Raw genomic sequence first — 25780 nt, forward strand, 5'->3', positions numbered from 1 at the left:
CCATTCAGACATGGGTGGCGTCCAAGAACTGTTTCTCTTTTTTCCCTTTTTTGGACAGGACTGATCATTCCCAGGGATGTCTCTGCATTTAAAGAATGGCTTTTTTAAAGACTGGCAATTGTTTGCATCTACTTCGCTTTCCAGTAGACAGCACTGTTGTAATAAAGGATTGGGATTATCATCCACGCCCCAAAGCACTTTGAATACCATCTTTACAGCATCCCCTGTTTGGGTGGGCTTGGGAATCAAACCCCCATCTCTCTCATGACAGCACCCAGCACTGGCACTGATCCTCTTGGTTGGGCCAAAAGAAAGTTTTTAAAGGGGCTGGGTTAAGATAAGAAAAAAGAAAAGACTACCAGTACTGCAAGAAGCTAAATTAAAACCTGTTCAAATAGGCCTCCAAATCTGATTAGGGGGTCCTTTTACCAAGGTGCCCTGAAAAATGGTCTGCGCTGGTGTGGATGTGTGTATTGGATGTGCACAGGTCCATTTATCTGCGCACCTACAAAAAAGGCCTTTTTTTTTGCCGAAAATGGACGGGCGGCAAAATAAAAATCAGCACGCGTCCATTATGGGCCTGAGACCTTACCGCCATCCATTGACTTAACGGTAAGGTCTCATGTGTTAACCGGGCGGTAATTGTCAGTGCGCATACGCTGCCAATTGCCGCCCGGTTAGCGCCATGTGGTAGAAAAGAGAAATTATTTTCTGCCGCCCGTATAGGATGCGCATAGAAATTAGAATTACCGCCAGGGGCGTGCGGTAGCTGGGCGCTAGTTCTAATCTGATGTGCGTCGTACGTGCGTAGGCGCCCACGCGTCTTAGTAAAAGGGACCCTAGGTTTCTATCCCCTTCCTCTGCCTGGTCCTTCAGGTCTTTTTTTCTCATTCTACTGCCCCCTTCAACCTCAACGCTATAGTTAGTTAGTTAGTTGTAGCATTTGTATCCCACATTTCCCCACCAATTTGCAGGCTCATTGTGGCTTACATTTGCCGTAATGGCGGATGCCATTTCCGGGTAATAGAATTGCAAAGGTTAGAGCAATGTGCCTTGGGACTGTGTGAATCTCCAGCCTTGTGTTCACATGCCATGCTGCACCTTCTTTATGGAGGCTTGGAGGGGGCTAGGGAAGGTTCAGTATCTGAGAGTGTGGAAACAGTGCTGTCAATGCTGCCATTATTTGGGGGGGAGGGGAGAGGGCAAACAGAGCAACTGTCCCAGGCCCAGGAGACCTCACTCCAAGAACTTAGGGGTAGGTTCATGCATATCAGTGCTCCAGGACTCTGAACCTCTCCCTAAGGTTAACCTTGGCTATCAGCAAAGGTTGGCAAGTTGGTTGCCCTCCTTGAGCTCCAGTATGGGGCAGGGGGATGGTTTGTATGAGCCGCATAGGTAAGTTCCTACAGTGGGTCACCACTATTATTTGGGGCGTGTCCTCAAAGGACAGATCCTCTCTGTTGTGTCTCATTATCAGAGGGAGACCCTCCCCACTGATTAGGTTACCAATTTTTTAAGAGAAAACTTGTCATCTGCTCCTCTATATCCAACTTCCCCCACCCTAAACACAATCCATGAAACCCCCCCCCCCATCATCCACACACATTCCCCAGTCATCTCTCCTGTACAAATCTCCAAGGTCCCAGAACCCCATCTTCCAAACAGACCCAGGTAGAAAAGCAGGCCTTCTCCCAGGGCAGTGGCATCCTCAGCTTAGTTGACTGAAAGGCAAAATGAAAGGAAGACGTACCCAAGCAAGAAATATAGAGGGGGGCCCCTTATCCCTGGGTCCTTTCCCTTCTCTTCCCACTCTCCCCCAAGGCATCTTCTTGAGTCCTCTATCTCCTTCCTTCTCCATAGGCCTTTCTACATACCATGGCCCCCCTCTCTCTCCTACTCTTTCCCCCCCCCCCCCCCCCGAGACCCCTTTGTCCACCTCCCATATGGCCTCTCTCATTCTTGTGTCCTTTCTACCCCCAACATGGTCCTTGCTGGACTCGTCTTCCTTGTAGCCCCCACCATGGCTAGGTTTGCAGCTGGCTCTGGATTCACCTGATAGGGTTGATCCAGTCCATGTTTTATCCCATTGCTATCTGTCTGTACACCTGTACAGTGCAAAATTCCACACATTTCCCCCCAAAATCAAAAGACTTTCCAGATAAAGGCCCGTTTATTATGCAGTGTTATAGGCATGTTAACATTTTTAACACGCATTAACCATGTCAGCGCCTACAATATCCCTGTAGGCGCCGACATGATTAGCACACGTGCTAAGTGTAGGCACATTAAAAACACTAATGCAGTTTAGTAAACAGGGCCCAAAGAGTGAACAGGAAGAGGAGGAACCAATGTTATCTCCTGCGGCCAGGCAAGAAAGTAATCTTCCCAGGAGCAGGGCTGCTGAGGAGGGCAGGGGGGGACAAAATTTCCTGGGCCCGGCGCTGCAGTCCTCGGTTTCACCTGCCTGCCTCCTCAGTTCCCCTGCATTCGAAGTGGCAGTCGCAGATCGCTTCCCTTCGGGCCTTCTCTCCGTGTCCCGCCCTTGCAGAAACTGGAAGTTACATCAGACAAGGGCGGGACACAGGGAGGGAAGGCCAGAAGAGAGGCAATCTGCGACTGCCGCTTTGAATGCAGGGGGCCCTGAGCCTTTGAGGCAGGCAGGCAGGTGAGACCGGGGACTGCAGCGGCAGGGGGAGTGACGGGGGTGGCAGTGGCAGGGAGGCTGGGCGGCCTAGCCCCAGCCCAGTCTCTCGGCGGCCCTGCCCAGGAGCAAACGGACTGGGGAACCAAGAACCAAATTTGGCATTTCTCTTCTTTAGTATTTTTACTGTTTGTCTGATTTTTAACCACTTGGCCTATTGGTTGGGGAATATATCATCATCAAATCAATGAGCCTAAAGACATTATCTGTACAGTATTGGGAAACAGGGACAGGTACACGTCTCCTCCTAGGACCACACCTACATCCAGGAGGCGATGACAAAAAAAGAGGGTGGGGCTTCAAAAACAAGGCACCTTTTCAAGCCCCCAAGCCAAGCGCGCAAATATTGCAAGGAAAGTCAGGAAAATGGATTAAAAGGTGCAGGAGAACTTGGAGTAAGCCTAAAACGAGGAGCCCTCAGCCAGCCAAACAGATGTGTATTATTTTGAGCTGAACGGCTGGCGTTTATTAAAAGGGGAAGTGGGTTTAGGCCTCTTGCAGGAAATCGACTAGCCTAAGAGCCTGTGGGAGATGTTAAAAAGGAAGAAGGAGTAGAAAAGTAAAAAAAAAAAAGGTCTGTGGGATTGTAGTTTTTTTTTTTTTCTCTCCTTTGCCCCAGGATCTGAGCTGGGCAGTGATCTCATTGCCTTGCAAAGGCTGTTCCTGTTGCCTGGGTGGGGTTTTTTTTTTTTTGCATTTTGCATGAGAGAAAAAAAAGCTGTCTCTCTGCTGCTCTGACAAAGTGAGTTTTTACAGTGGGTGGGACTGAGACGGCGAAGATTTTGGCCCTGCAGCCTCGCTCGTTCAGAGAGAAGTCCTCTTATCTTTGCACCAACTTCTGGCTAGGTGGTCGTATCCCTCGTGGATTTTTGCTGCTGGATTGTTTTGAGCCCCCCTGGCCTGAGGAGGTTGACCTGAGGGGGGGGGGGTCTGTTGCAGAGATCCGACGTCCCTCCTTTAAAAAGGGGAAAGTTTGGGCTACAGCCTTGTAGGGTGAGAACTTTCTGCTGGGGTTTTGCTGGTATCTGGCTGCGGCTCTTCTCCCCACCATGGCGGAGGATCAGCTTCAGGTGGAGCTTTTTGTAAAGGTAAGAGACGCCCTGAACGTTTTGCTAAAAGATCCCAACTTTTTCAAAACACCCTTTTTTTTCCCCCAGGAAACGAAAGGACGGCCCAGTCAGGCAATGCAAACTCTCTTCTCTGTTTTAATGCTCCTGCCTCCCTCCTTTCTGGTTATCCTTCTGGTTATCTGCCCTGGGGTTGGTTCTGGAGTAACTTTTAAGGGAAAGTTTGCTAGTTTCTAAAGCTGCAGTCGGATTCATTTCTTGAGGGGTTGGAGTGTGTCTGTGTAGTAACGTCAAAGAAGTGCTATTGTGTGGCCATGGTGTGGGTGTCGGCTGGCTCCAGATCTGCTCGGCACAGGGTTGATCCAGTCCTGGGTTTCGTTCCTTGCATGCAGGGACTTGCAGGGTTGCAATCGGTAGGGAAATGGGAACTGCAGCAGATCCCTGCGTGAAACTGTGTAAATGGGGACTGGATCAGCCCAGCAGCGGTTGTTCTGTATAGAACGACAGATTGTAGGAGGCATTTGAACGTACCCACTTTTAAGAAAGTCCTTTACTGCACCCTGAAAGGTGTAATATGTGTTGCATTTACCAACTCCATAGAGACAAAGTTTTCCAGACTGCTAGATGTTACCAGCTGCTGTCTGTTGGGTGTGAAGGGGGGGAGGGGCTCTCCAGGGGACCAGGGTGGGCGATGTAAGGCTAGCACGTTGTAGTATGCTCCTTACACAAGACTTTGCTATAAAGAGCTATCCAGATGTTGAGATATATATATATCACTCCCTTCTTGCCACTAAAGGGAGCAGAACAGAAGAGACTAGAAAAATGCAAGCCTTTCTTGCAAAGGGAAAACACTTGAGTTCAGTTAGTCTCTTTTATAATAATGCTAACATTTATTAGAGTGAGTAAATGATTACAATAAAAATTCTTTTATCCCAGTATTACAGAAAATTGAATTATTTATATCAGTCCAAATTTCAGTATAAGGAAAATAAAATCTCTCTTTCTCTCCTTCGGAAGCTGTCAGACTACTGTAGCTTACTTTTGTCCGATCACTTAGTGCCTTCTATTTTCTCTCATACTTATCTGGTATTCTTCAACTCTGACCTCTAAGATCACCTTCACATAATTCTGTTTCTTTGGTATTTTTCTCAAATATTCATCATTTGCTCTTTGTAATGAATACCTATAACTCTGTGGTCCTTCACTGCAAATATCCCTGTTTTAAGTTTAAAGCCTGTTTTGAGACAAACAGACACTTGTTAAAATGTATAGCTCGTTACAAGGGTTAAGCAAGCCTGCCTATAGTTTGTGACAAAACCAAGACACAAGCCAGCTAATTGCCCTACTAAATAAGAAAAAGGAATGTTATACAAAGCTGACTTATCCATTAATATTTCTGGAACAGAGTAATAATTGGTAATATAAAGAGGGCCTGTGCCCCAAAATAGGTGTTTTTCCATTTTCTTTTATTTAAAGATGTTGCTTTTTGGCTCCTGCTGCCCTTGGTATTGCGCCCAGCCCACCCAATGAAGGCCCCCCTCCTAAAAGGTTAGGGTTGTGGATACTGCTGGGCATTCACCTTCTGGGAGCCCAGTGAGAAAGAAACTGGGTTGAACGTGCTGTTGCTCCTGTAAGACTGTGCATGACTCAGAGAGTTTATGGATTGTTAAGTATGTGCAGTGAGGTTAAATGACTCTTCCTGAAACTTCCGGGCAGAGGGGATAACTGACAAAGTGAGGGCTGAGTTTGGGGGGGGGGGCTGGAAACGCAGCAGATTCAGCCCCTCTGTGTTGGGCTTGTAGCATGTCAAAAAGCTCTTAACATGCCATGCTTGTTTCGAGCTCCATGTTTGCCCTGGCTCTTTGGGCCGCAATCCAGTTGGGGTTTTCAGGATTTCCCCAATGAATGTGCATGAGATCTATTTGGTCCTCTTTGTAGATACCAAGACAAGACATTAAATTATTCCTCCGTTGCCTTAATTGACTATAAATAAAGCTATACTAGTGTTGCTAAGGGATATGACATTTGCTGCCTTTGCACATGGGCGGCTGTGTGGGTAAAATGTTGTGTACTTCCTTCCTCCCCCCCCCCCGCGGATGTGTGTGTGCGCATTGTAAGGTGGTTCCTTTTGTCCTGCTAAAAAGAAGGGGGTTGGGGGAAGGAAGAGCATAACTGCCTCTTTTCAGTTGTTTTATTGATAGGTCCTCATCATCTATATTAATAATTTTCACCTCACATTCTGAAGCTCACTCTGTGGCAGGGAAACCCTGGAGCCCTGCACTTAGGCTGTCACCACTCACTGTCACTCATGCACCACTCACTCTCACTGATAGACCCACCCACAGCCACGCCCCTTCCGCACATAATTTGCTACCTCAACGTTCTAATGAAGCTGCAACTTCCGGTTTGTGAGGTGCCAGAGATCGGAATTTAGCCCCATTACTGTTTGCCCTACCCTCGCGTCAAATGTGATGACGTTGAGGGCGGAGCTATGACACTTGACCAGTCGCATCGCTCCGCCCTCAACGTCATCACGTTTGATGCGAGGGCGGGGCATACATCAATCTTCTACGCGAGGACGAACGGAGGGAGTGAGCCAGGCAGGCTGTAGGTCACAGGCAGCGAGGGAGCCAGCCAGCCACTCTCTACGTCGCGGGGCGGGGCGCCCACAACCACCCTGAAGCACGGAGGGTAAGTCCAGCAACAAGGGGAGGGGAATGGGAATGAAAGCACCTTGCTAGCGCCCGTTTCATTGGCCTCAGAAACGGGCCTTTCTTACTAGTGGACCTATAATAATCTTTTGTCTTCAGTTTTGGACCTGTACAATATCCCTGATAATAAATTGAGGGAGTGTGCGACTGAGGCCTACACCTTTGTAAACCACGTTTGGTTGTAACCACAGAAAGGTGGTATTCAACAATGGGACAGGGACCTGCGGTAAGCTTGGTAATGGGGACTGAGACAGATCCCATGGGGACAGAGCCCATGGGAAGGGCTGTGTCATTTTCTGCTTTGAAGCCTGTTAATGAACTGGGCTGTTGTTTATTTGAGTGATGCAGATCACAATATTTTGATTTTTTTTTTTTTGGAAAAACAAGCAAACATTCTGGCCCCAACAAGCAAAATTTGCATGGGGGATCCTGTACATTCCTGCTACCAGCACATCTTCTAAGAAGACATTTTCTATTGCAGGACTGTGGAAGACAGGAGGGCTAGACAAAATCCTGAGACTGTTGATGATTTAATCATCAGTTGTAACAGTGCTTCATAAGGCATATTTCTCCCCCCCTAGGGCATACAGAATGGGTTGTATTTTATACCCCTGGACATTTTAACAGGAGCCCTGGGGATAATAGAAGTCAGCTATTGTCGGGGTAGAGGGTGGTGGTGGTGGTGGGGGGCTATTATAGTTGCTCATTGTTATTGTTTTCTATTATGATCAGCACGATCATACCTAAACCTACATTACCCAAACTGTAAAGGACTAAAGTACAAAACAACTCACGCATCCAACTTCTCCTACATAAGCGCACAACTATGGAATGGACTCCCGCATGCAGTGAAAACAATACATGACCACCTAAGCTTCAGGCAATCATTGAAAACCCACCTCTTTTAAAAAAAAAAAAAAAAAAAAAAAAAAACCTTATCCCATTGATCCAACATAAATCCCCAAACCCAGCAACACAAGATCATCTACGATCGATCGTACTGGACAATTTATTATCCTCGACCCCATGATGCCTGAAACATTTCTACCTTTGACTATAATACAACCTTGTATTTGTTATCAACCGTAATGGCAATCACCACTACGATACTTTGTAAACCACATTGAGCCTGCAAATAGGTGGGAAAATGTGGGGTATAAATGTAACAAATATTATTTTCTTTTTCTGATTTATAAACAGTTGCACAGCATATTCCTTTTTATACTTTAATAAAAAGATTTATATATAAAAGCCATAAAGTGTTCGAGGCTTCTGCAGATGAGGACAGAGTCCGTGGAGAAGGAGACAAAATCTGAGGGGACTAACTTTGTCCCCATGTCATTCTGTAGGCGGTTTATCAAATCCTACCCCTCCCCTTTCCCATGCTGTAACTGCTCTTTCTGTAGAGACACTGCAGCCTGGGGGGATGCCCAGAAAGCACTATTTGAGGCGGTTCCTTCACAACAAACTCTTCAGCTTGGAGAAAAGGCAGCTGAGAGGAGATATGATAGAGGTCTATAAAATAATGAGTGGGGTGGAACAGGTAGATGTGAAGCATCTGTTTACGCTTTCCAAAAATACTAGGATTAGGGGGGCATGCGATGAAGCTACGACATAGTAAATTTAAAACGAATCGGAGAAATGTTTTCTTCACTCAACGTGTAATTAAACTCTGGAATTCGTTGCCAGAGAATGTGGTAAAGGCGGTTAGCTTAGCGGAGTTTAAAAAAGGTTTGGGCGGCTTCCTAAAGAGAAACAACCATGGACTTGGGGAAAATCCACTATTTCTGGGATAGGCAGTTTAAAATGTTTAGTACTTTTTTGGGATCTTGCCAGGTATTTATGACCTGGATTGGCCAGTGTTGGAAACAGGATGCTGGGCTTGATGGACCTTTGGTCTTTCCCAGTATGGCAATACTTATGTACTTATGTAAACTTACATAATAAGATACATTTGACTATATTTGGTACCATGTATTTTATCGTATAGTATTGTGACTTTAGTTGGATACTTTACTTATGGATGTTTCTTCTTGGAATTTTTATTATGATGTGTGGCACTGACTGGGTGGTTTCTGGACTCCAACGCCTTTTGTTGAATTTTAGGTGTATTATATAAGTTGTGTTTCTTAGACTGAATGTTAAAAAAAAAAACCCCAATAACATTAACAATGGACAAGCAAGAGAAAGGATCATGAAGAATATTTTGATGAAACCTGGTTTGGGGAGTTGATAGGGAACCTCTGCTCTCTTGAAAATGTTGGTAGTTAGTTATGGAGGCCAGAAATTAATTAAGAAGGTTCCTGCTTGGTCAAGCACATACGATTTCAGCTAGGAATCAAACCTGGCATAGATCAAAATTGCTCTGTAGTGGGAGATTTAAGTTATTCCCTGGTAATGGTAATATGCAGGATTTTCCCCCTTTCTCACATGGTTTCTGGAATAGAGAATGACACGGGGATAAAATTTGTTCCCGTCCCCATCCCCGTGGGCTCTGTTCTCATCTGCAGAAGCCTCGAACACTTATGATTTTATATTTAAATCTTTTTATTAAAGTATAAAAAGGAACAGTATGCTGTGTAACTGTTGTATTTAAATTACAAATAGAAAAAAATATTGTCGTCTGCATCAATCAAACATAACAGTCCAGTTGATTTAATAGGCTTCAAAGTAGAAAGTGACATGGGGACAAAGTTTGTCCCCATCCTCGCGGTTACTGCGGGTCCCTGTCCCCATGTCATTCTCTATTCTGTGGCCTTAGAGGCTGTGGCGTTTCCAGGCTTCTCTTCCTGCATTTCACAGCCCGGCCCTGTTCGGGAGTGTGGGAACAAATTTGCAGCCAATGGGGGAAGTCTAAGCAGGGACTCTTTTTCACCTAAAAAAAACACCTGGTAGATATTCTCAGGGGGCCAGAAATACTTAGATCTTCTAGGACATTAAAGGCACCAGCTCCTTAGATGGATATTAGCTTTTGCTGAGGGTCATAACTTCTGGAATGGGTCCAATAGTTGAAGTTCGCCTTTTTTTTTTCTTGGCCAGGAATGTTCTGCTATCTGACCAAGGGGAGGCCATTTTTCTGGCTACTGATAAATGCCTGGGGGAGGTCCTGGGACCTCGGTGTTAATAATAGTCTGTGCTCATTTTTTTTTTTTAGTGTTTTCAGAGTCTGATGCTTTGACCTGGCTCATACAATTCCAGTGTGGTTCTTCAGATACAGGTTCCAATCCCTCTCCTGACACTGACTTTTGTAGCAAGTCATGTGACTGCTGCTTTTGTCCCTTTTCTTCTTTTTGGCTGCTTTGAAATAGTTTTAACACTCTCCACACCCCTTCCAGCCATTCTCTTGCTTTTCTTTAATCTCTTATCTTCATTTCTTTGCCTGGATCTTGGGGACTCCTGTGGGATGCTTGTGAAGCATTAGCTATGCAGTTTACAGAACAGGGGGATGTAAGCAGCTCCTGATAATCTTGAGAGGAGGCCGGTGCTGTCTCTAATTCCTTGCATTTGTCAGATTTAGGAATGCACATTCAGTGGAAAGGTGAATCGGAGCGAGTTAATATTTAACATGGTTCTTCCTGGCTGCTCTGTGGTATTCAGCACTGAACGACCTCCACATACATCTCCCTTAGTCAGGACCGATGTTAAACATGCTGATGCCCAGGGCAAAAATTTGGGAGGGTGTCCCAAAACTCCACCAGCACCTGCAGTTTCAGAATCCCTGGGCAACTAACCTGTTTGCACCCCCACTAATGCAAGCCCTGCTGCTGGTGCATTCTGCAACTCTCAAACAAAAGGCCACAGTCTGAGCTACATGCTCCCTCTCAGCCCTGCAGAACTAAATGGATGAATACAGAGGGCTTTTTGTATCCAGTCTCCTGCGTGTGCGTTGCCATTCTTGGGCTCATCTTAAATAATCTGGCCTTTCTTGAAACCTCCCCCCCCCCCACCCTACTTAGAGACTAAAACCCTGAGTTCTGGGAGGCAGAGGGAGGGCCTGTGTTTTGTTTGGCACTGGGGCAGGAGAGGGCTGGGTATGAGCAGCCAGGCTGTCTTCCCAGAACAGGCCTCTCCTGTCTCCTCCTCCCAAATAGGTCATCCCACAGGCTGCATCCAGCTCCCGGGACAGCCTCTGTGCACACCTCCATCTCTCTGTTTCTAGGTGGCGGGTTGCCAAGTTGTCAGCACAAGAGGAGCAGGTGATCTGACATGCTCCTTCCGCTTGAAATCAAGCAGCGCTGCCAAGACCCACCTAGAGAAACAGTAGGCACATCCTGTCTGGTTTCCTGCTTATGAATCGCAGTGCACCACGGTTGTCTCTGCACCCTGGCCAGAGCCAGGTCGCTGTCCCAGATAGTGCATTGTACGGATCTTGTGCATGGAGGGTCGAATGCCTTAAATTCCAAGCATAGCACCCTTCCAGGCCCACCTTGCTTGCTCTGTAAAAGGAACAACATTCCTGCCCCATGTTATCCTCTGTTCACCCCACCCAAGCAGTCTGGTTCTTTTCCATAGGTTTTGCTGAAGACCTGGTCAGAATTCTAGGCATGATTTCATCCAAATGTTAACAATGATCACTTTTTTTTTATTTTCCTCATTAAAAAAAAAACCAACCCTCCTCCTGGGTCACTGTGTATGAGGTACACTAAATCACTTTATATTCAGGTCAAAATGGCAGCTCCCCTTGATCTCTCAAAACATCTTGTACCTCGTCACTTTGTTTGCTACCAACAAAAATATTTAATCAGTGAGAGAAACATTACAGAAGATGCCAACACTTTATTCAAGGATACAACTTTTTTTTTTTTCAAATGCACACGGCTAAAACTCACCAAGTTGATCTCAGAAACAATTTAACCTGCCAGAAATGGCTCCTGGCTAGTTAAAGAGCCTGTTTGAGGGCTAATCTGCTGACTTTCAATGGCACGTAACCGCTTAGTACTGCTGAATATAACCCGTTAGCGCCAAAATGAAAACTGGGTATTTTGGGGGCATTCTGGGAGTGAAGGTGGCATTTGGCTGGCTAAGTGCGGTATTCAGCATCGTGTTAGCTAGCTCCGAAACCTGGAAATTCAGTGCTGCTGGCCGGACGTGGCCCGGCATTCAGTTCCAACACCAGTAAGTGGTCAACATCCAACATTTGTATATATAAACTAGCCATTAAGCCTGTTAAAACGGGCGATATTTGCAGCTATCCTTCTCGCCGCCACTCCCCCCCCCCTCGGTGCCGGGCCCCCCGCACTGACCTGACAGCGCCTCTCACCTCCGTGTGAAAGCTTCCACACGGAGGTGAGAGGCACTGTCAGGTCAGTGCAGGGGGCCCGATACGGAGGAGGGCGGGAGCGGCGGCGGGGAGGGTGGAGGTTGGTGCGCGCGATGTTCGTTTCCAGGCGGCAGCGTCTGACAGTGACTCCCACTCCGTTTCCCTCTCTGTTCCGCCCTCTGACGTCATCACGTCTTGACGCGAGGGCGGGACAGAGAGGGAAGTCTCTACTGCGCATTTGCAGGTGAGTCGGTCACTTGCCGTTTATATGTTTGATTACCACAGTGATTTAACTTCTAAGTATGCCATCAACCCTCACCCAACCTAATTTTCCCATCCCCCTTCCATACCCCCCCAGTCCTCACTTCTTAAAAAAAAAAAAAAAAAGGGTAGATCACATTGTATATTTAGCTAGAAGAATGGTCAAAGGTTTGGCAATTAAAATTCAATGCGAAGAAATGCAAAGTGATGCACTTAGGGAGTAGAAATCCAAGAGAGGCGTATGTGTTAGGCGGTGAGAGCCTGCTAGGTACGGATGGGGAGAGGGATCTTGGGGTGATAGTATCTGAGGATCTGAAGGCGATGAAACAGTGTGACAAGGCGGTGGCCGTAGCTAGAAGGTTACTAGGCTGTATAGAGAGAGGTGTGACCAGCAGAAGAAAAGAGGTGTTGATGCCCCTGTACAAGTCATTGGTGAGGCCCCACCTGGAGTATTGTGTTCAGTTTTGGAGGTCGTATCTTGCTAAGGATGTAAAAAGAATTGAAGCGGTGCAAAGAAAAGCTACGAGGATGGTATGGGATTTGCGTTACAAGACGTATGAGGAGAGACTTGCGGACCTGAACATGTATACCCTGGAGGAAAGGAGGAACAGGGGTGATATGATACAGACGTTCAAATACTTGAAAGGTATTAATCCGCAAACGAACCTTTTCCGGAGAGGGGAAGGCGGTAGAATGAGAGGGCATGAAATGAGCTTGAAGGGGGGCAGACTCAAGAAGAATGTCAGGAAGTATTTTTTCACGGAGAGGGTGGTGGATGCTTGGAATGCCCTCCCGCGGGAGGTGGTGGAGATGAAAACGGTAACGGAATTCAAACATGCGTGGGATAAACATAAAGGAATCCTGTGCAGAAGGAAGGGATCCTCAGGAGCTTAGCCTAGAATGGGTGGCAGAGCTGGTGGTTGGGAGGTGGGGCTAATGCTGGGCAGACTTATACGGTCTGTGCCAGAGCCGGTGGTTGGGAGGCGGGGATAGTGCTGGGTAGACTTATACGGTCTGTGCCCTGAAGAGCACAGGAACAAATCAAAGTAGGGTATACACAAAAAGTAGCACATATTAGTTATCTTGTTGGGCAGACTGGATGGACCGTGCAGGTCTTTTTCTGCCGTCATCATCATCTAGACATTTAAACTTTATCCCTATGTCATTTTCTACTTTGAAGCTTGTTAATGACCTGGACTTTTGTTTGTTTGAGTGATACAGACAACGCTATTTTGATGTTCTGGAAAAACAAGCAAACATGCTGGCCACAACTATCAAAATGTACACGGGGGATCCTATACCTTCCTGCTACCATCACATCTTCTAAGAAGACCTCTTCTATTGCAGGAGGGACTGTGGAAGACAGGAGAGCTAGACTGAATCCTGAGACTGTTGATGACTTTTTATTCATCCACAGATTCAAAAATCATAACAGTGCTTTATAGGTCATAAGTACATAAGTATTGCCATACTGGGAAAGACCAAAGGTCCATCAAGCCCAGCATCCTGTTTCCAACAGTGGCCAATCCAGGTCACAAATACCAGGTCATATTTCTCCCCTCTAGGGCATACAGAACAAGGTGTATTTTGTACCCCTGGACATTTTAACAGGGTGAAGTAGGATTCCTGGGGGTAGTAGAAGTCAGCTATTGTTGGGGTTGGAAGGGTAGAGGGTGCTGGTGGGTTTATTATAGTTGCTCGTTGTTGTTAATTGTTTTCTGTTTGTGATTTATAAACAGTTGCATAGCATATTCCTCTTTATATTTTTTAATAAAAACATTTCAATATAAAATCATAAGTGTTCGAGGCTTCTTCAGATGAGGACAGAGCCCATGGGGATGGAGACAAGGCCCAAGGGGACGGGGATGGAGAGAGAACCCACGGGGACAAACTTATAGTAACATAGTAAATGACGGCAGATAAAGACCTGTGCGGTCCATCCAGTCTTCCCAACAAGATAAACTCATTTTACATGGTATGTGATACTTTATATGTTTACCCGAGTTTGATTTGTCCCTGCCTTTCTCAGGGCACAGACCGTAGAAGTCTGCCCAGTACTGTTCCTGCACTAAAACGTCTGAAGATTCCGGAATCCCAATTAGTAGCAACATTCCATGTAGAACCCCAAAGATTAACGTAGTAAATGACAGCAGATAAAGACCCGTACGGTCCATCCAGTCTGCCCAACAAGATAGACTCATTTTACATGATATGTGATACTTTATATGTATATCTGAGTTTGATTTGTCCCTGCCTTTCCCGGGGCACAGACCGTAGAAGTCTGCCCCAGCACTGTTCCTGTATTAAAAGTTCTGAAGCTAACGTCAAAGCCCCTTAAAATTTACACTCCTGCCCATCCATATCTATTCAGCCACGATCAGGGCGCAGACCGCAGAAGTCCGCCTAGCATTGGTTTTACTCTCCAATTACTGGCGTTGCCACCCAAAGTCTGCTAAGATTCCGTAGATCCATTCCTTCTAAACAGGGTTCCTTTGTGTTTATCTTGCGCGTGTTTGAATTCCATTACTTTGTTCCCGTGTCATTTGTATTGTGGATTGTAATAATGCATTTATGCTGTTGCAGTGCTCCTCACGTAGCCCCCTGTCTTGTTCTGGCCACCTTTCCTCAGACTAGCTGCTGGCATACCTTCATCAGTTATTCTATTTCATATCTGTACCATGTAACTCTTAGTGATCCAGAGCTGTGTGCTATCCAAAGTACCACTCTGTTCTCAAAGACAGAGTATCATACAATTGAAACTTACTGTGAGCTGTGTGGTGCTGCAAGGAAACAAAAGATCTGTTCAAAAAAGGTGACACCACCTCAAATGCCTCCAGAGAAAACATAGGGGAGATTTATAAACTGGTGAGGGAGGATAGCCGGTGTGAAGGGGCTGGGAGGTGGAGGTGGAGGCGGGATGGTGGAGGTTGACAGGGTGTCTGTCGCCTTCTCAAGTGGTGGTTTTGTCTCACGTTGAGCTTTTTATTTTTTTGGCAAACTGGTCCTGCTTTGAAAAACAGAAAGGGCCTTTATAGTGTGGCCTGTGATTGACTTGATGGTTACCGCTCCTTCAGAATATGGCAGAAGGTGGAGCATGCTCTTGAATAAGAGGCAGATGCAGCAACCAAACGTAAAAAAATCTAAATCGTTAAAGTCCCTAACGATTTTAAAATAACGAAACATGCACCAAAAAAAAAAGTCACACATGCTGAGATCGGTAGTGAAACGTACAATGTATCAAAGAATCACAATACACATCGTTAATCGGCCCCCAAATCATGCGCAGAGCAGCCAAGCGTTATGTTAGCTGCTCTGCGCATGCCACAAACAGTCAAAACACAGTCAAATCGCAAGCACATGGCTCCCAAATAAAAACAAAAATAAAAAAAAAGGGTCGGGAGGGGGAAGGGCGCTCATCAGGAGCGTCCTGTACAGACGGCCTTGCCCCCCCCCCCCCCGCTGCTCCCCACTTTCCGCCGCTCCCCCCACCCCGAAAAAGCAAAATTCTAGCAGCCCCTGCCCCCTCCCCACTTTCCGCCGCTCCCCCCACCCCGAAAAAGCAAACTTCTAGAAGCCCCTGCCCCCCTCCCTTCCTCACTACTCTGTCACCTCAGCTCCGCCTCCCGACATCCTCCGTCCGCGCCCCGCCCCCTTTTGGGGTCGTCGCCGCCATTCCCCTCCTCCATCGGGCCCCCCTTCCTCTTACCGGGCCCGTGCAGCGCCTCTCTCCTCTGTCCGAAGGTGCTGCACGGGCAAGAAGAACGCTGAATCAGCTGATGCCTGCCTTCGCGATGGGCGTCTTTCTCCTCCTGGGCCCGCCCCTGTCTGACGTCAGTAACCTACGTAGGTTACTGACGTCAGACAGGGGCGGGCCCAGGAGGAGAAAGACGCTCTATCGAAGCTAGGCGAAGGCAGGCATCAGCTGATTCAGCGTTCTTCTTGCCCGTGCAGCGCCTTCGGACAGAGGAGAGAGGCGCTGCACGGGCCCGGTAAGAGGAAGGGGGGCCCGATGGAGGAGGGGAATGGCGGCGACGACCCCAAAAGGGGGCGGGGCGCGGACGGAGGATGTCGGGAGGCGGAGCTGAGGTGACAGAGTAGTGAGGAAGGGAGGGGGGCAGGGGCTTCTAGAAGTTTGCTTTTTCGGGGTGGGGGGAGCGGCGGAAAGTGTGGGGGGGGGGGCAAGGCCGTCCGTACAGGACGCTCCTGATGAGCGCCCTTGCCCCCTCCCGATCCTTTTTTTATTTTTATTTTTTTATGTGTTTTCTGAGGTCCTTTGGACCAATCACAGCGCTTTTAGCTCTGCTAATGCGCTGGGATTGGCTCAAAGTTTGTTTATTTTTTCACTTAACACTTTTTCCTGCCACGGAGCTGTCCTAACGAGAGGTCCAGACCTCTCGTTAGTTTTCCTGCCTTTTTCCTGCGTAAAGGCAATCGGAAAAGGTTAGTGCATGTCGTTTCAATGGGGTTTTCACACTAATTGCTCATCTCCATTCCGTTTTCGTTAGCTGCTACTGTCGTCGGAAAATAGGCTTAAGTGCATGGAAAGGATAGGAAATTCTTCCCTGAGGGCTCATTTAACGATGAAAAACGTTTAGTGCATCTACCTCAAAGTTAGTTGTCTGAGGGAATAGGTCCAGTGTCGAAGGCTTGAAGGGCCCAGTTGGTTAGCACAGCGGGTGGCAGACCTGGGGAACCAGGTCCAGTTCCCTCTGCAGCTCTGTGTGACCCTGGGCAAGTCACGTAGGCCCAGGTACAATATATAACCCATTAGGAACAGTGCAAAGTACTAGAAATTATAACTGCATAGTCGTCTCGGGGATCACTTGTGGTATATCAAGTGTTGAGAAAAAAATTGCTGTTGGAGGGACTGCTAGACAGATGCAGGAGAATGACAGCTGTGGAACTCCATGCCACCTAGGAGACCAAAATATGCTTTACAATCGTTAGATAGCTCAAAATGCTGCTGCCCGTGTGCTTCTAGGAATGAGCCATTTTGAACATCACTCCTGCCCATTTTTTTTTTTTTTTTACATTGGCTGCCTATTGTGTATAGAATGCAATATAAGATCTTACTACCATGGCGTAGCTACAATTTCTTCTGGGCATCTGGTTTTGCTGGTGGGCCTCCAGCTGAAGCCTTCATCCAGCACCAGTCTGCGGCGCCGCTGCGTTGCCTGTCTTCCCCTCACGTCCGGCATGCTCAATTTCACTAAAAGGAGCGTGCAGCACGTGAAGGGAAGAGAGAGCAGGGCAGGCAACGCGGCGGACCAAGGCTTCAGCTGGCGGGAGTTGGGGAACCCTGCCAGCCAAGGTATTTGCGGCGGGGAGCAGTGAGGTGGTGGCGGGGGGGGGGTGGGGGTGGACGACCAAAATTTGTTGTTGTCCCCCCCCTGCGAGGTCTGGCTACACCCTTGCTTACTACTGGTATTGAGTGATAAATAAAATTTCTCCAGTGATTTCAGCAAGTTTGCATTTACATCAGCCCTCTCTGCCCTTGCGATTAGTTTCTTCTAATATAGTAACATAGTAGATGACGGCAGAAAAAGACCTGCACGGTCCATCCAGTCTGCCCAACAAGATAAATGTGCCATTTTTGTGTATACCTTACCTTGATTTGTACCTATCTTTTTCAGGGCACAGACCGTATAAGTCTGCCCCGCCTCCCACCACCGGCTCTGGCACAGACCGTATAAGTCTGCCCAGCACTATCCCCACCTCCCAACCACTAGTCCCGTCTCCCACCACCGGCTCTGGCACAGACCGTATAAGTCTGCCCAGCACTATCCCCGCCCCCCCAACCACCCACCCCGCCTCCCACCACGGGCTCTGGCACAGACCGTATAAGTCTGCCCAGCACTATCCCCGCCCCCCAACCACCCACCCCGCCTCCCACCACGGGCTCTGGCACAGACCGTATAAGTCTGCCCAGCACTTTCCCCGCCTCCCAACCACCAGCCCTGCCTCCCACCACCGGCTAAGCTTCTGGGGATCCCTTCCTTCTGAGCAGGATTCCTTTATGTTTATCCCACGCACGTTTGCTTGATTTGTTTTTCTTGACAAGTATAAGAATTCAATTTTTATATAGTACAGGTCCAAGATTTTGGATTTCTTTGCCTACTCTGCGCCTTATGGACAAATTTTAAAAGGCTTTAAAAGCTGTTTTGTTCCAGCCAGCGTTTGATAATTCTTCTTAGAGCAAGTCTTGGACTGCTTGATTTACTGCTGGATTTTTGTGTTTGAGCGGGTACTATGTTTTGGTGTATGGCCGAAATATATTATTATAATTGTGACTTGTTTGCCGCTCAGGGTTGTATACACAGAAAATGGCATGCATAAACATCAATAGGCAACACTGGGCTCCCTGATCTCATCTCATGGTTTCCAATATCATCTCTATGCTGACGACACCCAGCTTTATCTCTCCACACCAGACATCACTGCGGAAACCCAGGCCAAAGTATCGGCCTGCTTATCCGACATTGCTGCCTGGATGTCCAACCGCCACCTGAAACTGAACATGGCCAAGACCGAGCTTATTGTCTTCCCACTCAAACCCACTTCTCCTCTCCCTCCACTCTCTATCTCAGTTGATAACACCCTCATCGTCCCCGTCTCATCTGCCCGCAACCTCGGAGTCATCTTTCTCTGCGCATATCCAGCAGATAGCCAAGACCTGTCGCTTCTTCCTCTATAACATTAGCAAAATTCGCCCTTTCCTCTCTGAGGACACCACCCGAACTCTCATCCACTCTCTCATTACCTCTCGCCTCGACTACTGCAACCTACTCATCACTGGCCTCCCACTTAGCCATCTATCCCCCCTTCAGTCCGTTCAGAACTCTGCTGCACGTCTTATCTTCCACCTTGACCGATATACTCATTTCACCCCTCTCCTGAAGTCACTTCACCGGCTTCCGATCAGGTACCGCATACAGTTCAAGCTTCTCCTACTAACCTACAGATGCACTCGATCTTAGCCCCTCCTTACCTCTCTACCCTCATCTCCCCTTACGCTCCTACCCATGTTCTCCGCTCACAGGACAAATCCCTCCTCTCAGTACCCTTCTCCACCACTGCCAACTCCAGGCTCCGCCCATTCTGCCTCGCCTCACTCCATGCCTGGAATAAACTCCCTGAGCCCATACGCCAGGCCCCCTCCCTGCCCATCTTCAAATCCTTGCTCAAAGCCCACCTCTTCAATGTCGCCTTCGGCACCTAACCACTACACCTCTATTCAGGAAATCTTGACTGCCCCAACTTGACATTTCGTCCTTTAGATTGTAAGCTCCTTTGAGCAGGGACTGTCCTTCTTTGTTAAACTGTACAGCGCTGCGTAACCCTAGTAGCGCTCTAGAAATGTTAAGTAGTAGTGGCAATTTTAAATACTGTACTTTGCAAATATATTCTGAATAGTGGTAGAGCTCATTAAAGTTTCAAAAGTAATGAGAGGGGGAGACAACCTGTTTTGTTTTTTTTTGTATGTTGACTGTTCTTGTTCTCTTATGGATTCTGCAGTTCTATATTGTTTCTGCTGTTGAGTGAATAAAGATATTTAAACATAACGTAATGACAGACACATACGGTAACATACTTTCTGGTAATTTATGTTCATTCAGAAATCACATTCTGTATAAAGATTGTCCATCCCCGAGTTAGCTTTAGCAAGAATCATGTTCTGCTATCTCCGGGAACAACCGGCTTCCAGGGCCTGCTTCTAATTTTCCTGTCTGGTGTCTCTCCTAGGCTGGCAGCGACGGGCAGAGTATCGGGAACTGCCCATTCTCTCAGCGCCTATTTATGATGCTGTGGCTGAAGGGTGTCACCTTTAACGTCACCACGGTGGACATGAAGAGGTGAGCGAGTGTGTAGTTGGCAAAACTGGATTTTAAAAGCTTGTGTGAAATATAAAATGTGAACCCTGATTAAAAGAAAAAAAGTTGGACAACACCGCTCTTGCTCTCGCTGTCTCTCGCTCTCATATGTACCTCTGGCTTCAGCAAAAGAAGAAACAATGGAATTCCTGCTTCCCTGCTGTGGCTTGGCTCTCTGAAAGCTTACACCAGGTGATTTAAAGTCTCATGAAAACCAACTGAAACTTCTGGCATCACATGGCACAAGCTTTCAGAGAAGCCAATTCACAGTGGAGAAGATCCTTAGAATTGTCGAGCTTCTGCAGGCCGTAACTTGGACAGGCCTAGTCCAGAAATATCTCTTGAGATACCCGAGTCTTGGTGGTAAGCAGCATGGACTTTAACTACTGTTGGAGATCCTGCCAGGTACTTGTGATCTGGATTGCTTCTGCTTACGGGACAGGGCATCCTTCCCTCCAAGTTGTAGAAGTATACACAGGGCTATTGCTGTACAGAGCTGTGTACACTGATAGCTTTTATGACTTAACCTCGAGACATTCCTGTGGCCCTTTTCTTTCACTTTTTCCCTTCTCATGTACATTATAGGAAACCAGAAATTCTGAAAGACATAGCCCCCGGAGCACAGCCCCCCTTCCTGGTCTATGGAGGGGAGGTGCGGACAGATACAAATAAGATTGAAGAGTTCCTGGAGGAAACCCTCTGCCCCCCAAAGTGAGTGAGCCATAGCACAGCCCTCTTATGAACTGCCGTTGGGAGGGGGGAGCTAAGAACAGATGTGGGGTGGATCTTGCTACTAGAATAGCTAGGGGTGCTGTGGGACAGGAATGAGGTGTTGGCACAGGTGTGTGTGTGTGGGAGGGGGAAGAGTTTCAGTACTGGAATATCGGAGGTTGCTACAGGAATGCAGTGTCTTTAGGTCTCTAGTACTAGAATAGCAAGGGGTGCTGTGGGACAGGAATGAGGTGTCGGCACAGGTGTGTGTGTGTGGGAATGAGGTGTTGGCACAGGTGTGTGTGTGTGGGAGGGGGGAGGGTTTCAGTACTGGAATATCGGGTTCCTACCGGAGTGCAGTGTCTTCAGCAGATCTGGGCGTGTAGGTCTCTAGTACTAGACTAGCAAGGGGTGCTGTGGGAGCAGGAATAAGGTACATTGGCAGAGCTCTGTGCATGTGGGTGGGACTAAGCATTGCATGATCACATTAATGTTTCTCTTCTTACTTCCCCTCTCCCAATCCATGTTATCCCTCCAGATATCCCAAGCTTGCTCCTAAGAATCCAGAGTCTAACACAGCTGGCTTGGATGTTTTTGCCAAATTTTCAGCATACATCAAAAACTCTCGACCGGAATTAAACCAGAGTGAGTTTTAACTGGGCTATGGAGATGACAAAAGGGAAGTGAAGCTGGGTTGAGGTCTGGGCAGGGGCTTCTTGTTAATCCCCTCTGCCTGTGTTTTCGCCCCATAGACTTGGAGAAGGGGCTTCTGAAAGCCCTGCGGGTTCTTGATGATTACCTGAATACCCCCTTACCAGATGAGATCGATGAGAACAGTGCTGAGGACGAGACGACGTCGCACCGCAAGTTCCTGGATGGGGATGAGCTGACACTGGCAGACTGCAACCTGCTCCCCAAACTCCACATTGTGCAGGTGAGACCTGAGCTATGGGGATAGTGGAGTAACCCACTCAAGTACTTGTCAGTGTTCTCTCCTTTAAGTTGAGTTTGTGTGTCCCTTCCCCAAAGAGCTTAGGGGTCAATTTTTTTCAGTGTGTCTGACCTGCCGTGGAACTACAGCTGGGGGTGGGTGCTGCCATTTTGAGACCCAGAGCTGACAGAGCAGGAGCAGAAAGACCAGCCCCATCCCACTAGACACTAGGGCTCACCTCTGGATGAGTCCTAGGGCTCCAGGGTTGGTGCTTGTGGGAGGGGGTCAGGGCTGGTCTTAGCAATTGCGGGGCCCTGTGCAGACCAGTTCAGTGGGTCCCCCGCGCCTGCCACCATATGCCATAATTTATCAGTTTGAAAGGCGGTTTAGAGGTCTCAGAACCCCACCTCACCCCATACCTTGATATTCATCCACCACATTTCAGCAGAGCTGCAGACAGCGGCAGCGATTTTCATATCCTGTCAGCTGCCGAGCCCAGAAGCCTCCTCGCTGCTGTGTCCCGCCCTTGTGGAAGCAGGAACTGACATCAAAAGGGGGTGGGACACAGCAGCGAGGAGGCTTCTGGGCTCGGCAGCTGTCAGGATAGGAAAATCGCTGCCTGATGCTGTATCTCTCCACACCAGACATCACCGCGGAGACCCAGGCAAAGGTATCGGCCTGCTTATCCGACATTGCTGCCTGGATGTCCAACCGCCACCTGAAACTGAACATGTCCAAGACCGAGCTTATCGTCTTTCCACCAAAACCCACTTCTCCTCTTCCTCCACTTTCTATCTCAGTTGATAACACCCTCATCCTCCCCGTCTCATCTGCCCGCAACCTCGGAGTCATCTTTGACTCCTCTCTTTCCTTCTCTGCGCATATCCAGCAGATAGCCAAGACCTGTCGCTTCTTCCTCTTTAACATCAGCAAAATTCGCCCTTTCCTCTCTGAACACACCACCCGAACTCTCGTCCACGCTCTCATTACCTCTCGCCTGGACTACTGCAACTTACTCCTCACCGGCCTCCCACTTAGCCATCTATCCCCCCTTCAGTCTGTTCAGAACTCTGCTGCACGTCTCATATTCCGCCAGAACCGATATACTCATATCACCCCTCTCCTCAGGTCACTTCACTGGCTTCCGATCAGATACCGCATTCAATTCAAGCTTCTCCTTCTTACCTACAAATGCACTCAGTCTGCTGCCCCTCACTACCTCTCTACCCTCATCTCCCCTTACGTTCCCGCCCGTAACCTCCGTTCACAGGATAAATCCCTCCTCTCAGTACCCTTCTCCACCACCGCCAACTCCAGGCTCCGCTCATTCTGCCTCGCCTCACCCTATGCTTGGAACAACCTTCCTGAACCCTTACGCCAAGCCCCCTCCCTGCCCATCTTCAAGTCTTTGCTTAAAGCCCACCTCTTCAATGCTGCGTTCGGCACCTAACCCTTACCGTTCAGTGAATCCAGACTGCCCCAATTTGACTGCCCCTATCGGACCGACCGTTCACTTGTCTATTAGATTGTAAGCTCTTTGAGCAGGGACTGTCTCTCTTTGTTAAATTGTACAGCGCTGCGTAACCCTAGTAGCGCTCTAGAAATGTTAAGTAGTAGTAGTAGTAGTAGTAGTCTACTAGAATGTGGATGCACATTAAGGTATGGAGCAGGGAAGTGTTCCGAGACAGGAGGGCAGACGTGCCAGAGATGCGGGAGCCCTAGAAGCACGAGGCCCTGTGCAACCTCCCCTGTCGCCCCTGCCTAAGACCTTACCTAGAGGGGGTCAGAAAGATCAGTGAAATGCATGTATTATGTGGGTCCCAGCTGAATATTGGCTAGAACCTGCAAGCGCCAACAGCTGCCTCCTGGCCAGTTGTGCCTGGCCATGGTCTGACATTGAATATTTGAGTCCAGCTTAGCTGGCAGCAGTCAGCATTTCAAAAACATTGCCACCTGCATATTGATGTCTTAGGTTGTGAAGCCAAAAACTTAAGGAAGGCTGTATGGCCTACTCAAGGTGTCCTTTGCTTCTCTTTTTAGGTGGTATGTGAGAAATACCGTGCCTTTAAGATCCCAGCTGAGTTCACGGGGATACACCGTTACCTGAAGCATGCCTATGAACGGGAAGAGTTTTCCAGCACCTGTCCCGCCACACAGGAGATCGAGATAGCTTATGAGCTGGTGGCTAAAGCATTAAAGTGACCATATTGGATCCCAGGGCTAGGGTGGGGGTGGGGAGAACAGCCTTTTTGCTGAAGGAATCTTTGCGCATCTCGAAGAAATAGATTTCGGAGAGCTGCCGCCCTTCCTTTTCCTGGCTACGGTTTGGGCAGGACATGGCTGAAATGCAGAGGCCTCGACAACATTTTTCCTATAAAGTAGATGTATGGTAAAAAAAAAAAAAAAATTCTTGTACAGAAATCTGATTCCCTGATCTGCTGCTGTCCATGCCACAGAGGCACAAGAATCTTGTCCAGAGGGATGCAGGACTTGATCCAGATTTTTGTCATCCACCTTTCTTGGCCTGTTACTATTTTTTTTATTTAAACTATTTGTCTCATTGGTGAAACTTAATTTTTAGTGTACCTGGAGTAGAAAGACCTATTTCAGACTGGGGCCCTTCTTACTAGGGGAGGAGGGACATGGTGGTGGATAGAATTTATTTAGCTTGTAAGTCGTCTTTCTCCCCTCCCCTTGAAGAAAAATCATTGGAAGTGAGAAATCCTGTCCTAAATCTAGGAGGTCCCTTTCGGAGCAGATCCCCTGTTACTCTCCCTCTTGGCACCTGGAAGGGATTCTTGGTGGCAACTCATCTCCCCCCCCCCCCCCCCCAAACCTGTAGTGTTTCTCAGCACACAGTTAATGTACAGGTGTGTTGGATGGGTGTGACAAGTTACGCAGTAACACTAGACACATGGCTAGCTTTCATGCCATAAGTGACAGGATTGTGCCATTCTGGTTTAATTAATCTAACTTAAGGAGACCACGATTTACATGGTGTGGGGATTAAAACATAATCCACTAATTAAATAGTCCCTAACACCTAGTGTTTAAATCATTTTTAACTATAACCAATATTTTTCACAGTATCTTTTTTCGGGGATATTCAGAATTTTTAACAGCGCAACCATCCAATCATTTTTCAATATAGTGATGGTGCTGTTTAACTCGTCATAATTCCACCCGTTTTCTTATTACTTTTTAATTAACCAAATCTAAAAGTCTTTATATAGTAAGTTCAAACTTCTCAAATAATGAACTGCAAATCAAATAAATCAAATAAATATAAATATAACTTAGCTTTTAAATAGCTGTATGTAACATTGATTCTCCAACTTCAAACCTCCGCCAACTTGGCCAGGTTTCGAATTTTTTTCATCAGGGAAGAGGTTTGCATCTTAGATATTATTTCGGCATCAAAATAAAATGGCTGCCATTTTATTTTGATGCCGAAATAATATCTAAGATGCAAACCTCTTCCCTGATGAAGAAAATTCGAAACCTGGCCAAGTTGGCGGAGGTTTGAAGTTGGAGAATCAATGTTACATACAGCTATTTAAAAGCTAAGTTATATTTATATTATTTGATTTATTTGATTTATTTGATTTGCAGTTCATTATTTGAGAAGTTTGAACTTACTATATAAAGACTTTTAGATTTGGTTAATTAAAAAGTAATAAGAAAACGGGTGGAATTATGACGAGTTAAACAGCACCATCACTATATTGAAAAATGATTGGATGGTTGCGCTGTTAAAAATTCTGAATATCCCCGAAAAAAGATACTGTGAAAAATATTGGTTATAGTTAAAAATGATTTAAACACTAGGTGTTAGGGACTATTTAATTAGTGGATTCTGGTTTAATTACCATCATGCTCTCTCATTGCCTAATACACTGAGGGGGGTCTCTTACTAAGGCGCAGTCATGTTTTTGGCGCATGCTTAAACGTTAGAGACGCCAATGCATTCCTACGGGTGTCTCTAACGTTTAGCCGTAGTAAAAGACGCCCTTAGGATCTGAGATGCCTGCGTAGGGGATGTATTAAAATCAGTTCCCTGGTTCAGCCTGTCTCTTCTGATCTAGATATACCTACAGCTAAACTTGTAAAGTTTAAAATGAGACCCTCACCCCTCCCTCTCCCAATCCTGAGACACAACTAGTACAGAAAATTTAACAGGAAGGGGAAAAACAAAAAAAGAAAGAATTGTATAGAACTTTGAAATACATTGATGCAGTGGTCTAGAAAGATGACATAGGGCTGAGTT

General features: G+C 47.2%; 1 protein-coding gene across 1 annotated transcript; it reads left to right on the forward strand.

Annotated features, from left to right (window-relative positions):
* The first annotated feature begins 3309 nt into the window (after positions 1 to 3309).
* CLIC1 (chloride intracellular channel 1) lies at positions 3310 to 24684 on the forward strand. The gene is made up of 6 exons (XM_030197440.1): positions 3310 to 3789; positions 19744 to 19853; positions 20457 to 20582; positions 21121 to 21227; positions 21335 to 21516; positions 23554 to 24684. Exons 1-6 carry the CDS (start codon positions 3751 to 3753, stop codon positions 23713 to 23715), a joined length of 726 nt encoding a protein of 241 aa, XP_030053300.1. The 5' UTR covers positions 3310 to 3750; the 3' UTR covers positions 23716 to 24684.
* The last annotated feature ends 1096 nt before the right edge of the window (positions 24685 to 25780 follow it).

This window comes from Microcaecilia unicolor, chromosome 3 (genome assembly GCF_901765095.1).
Source record: "Microcaecilia unicolor chromosome 3, aMicUni1.1, whole genome shotgun sequence".
NCBI classification, from domain to species: domain Eukaryota; kingdom Metazoa; phylum Chordata; class Amphibia; order Gymnophiona; family Siphonopidae; genus Microcaecilia; species Microcaecilia unicolor.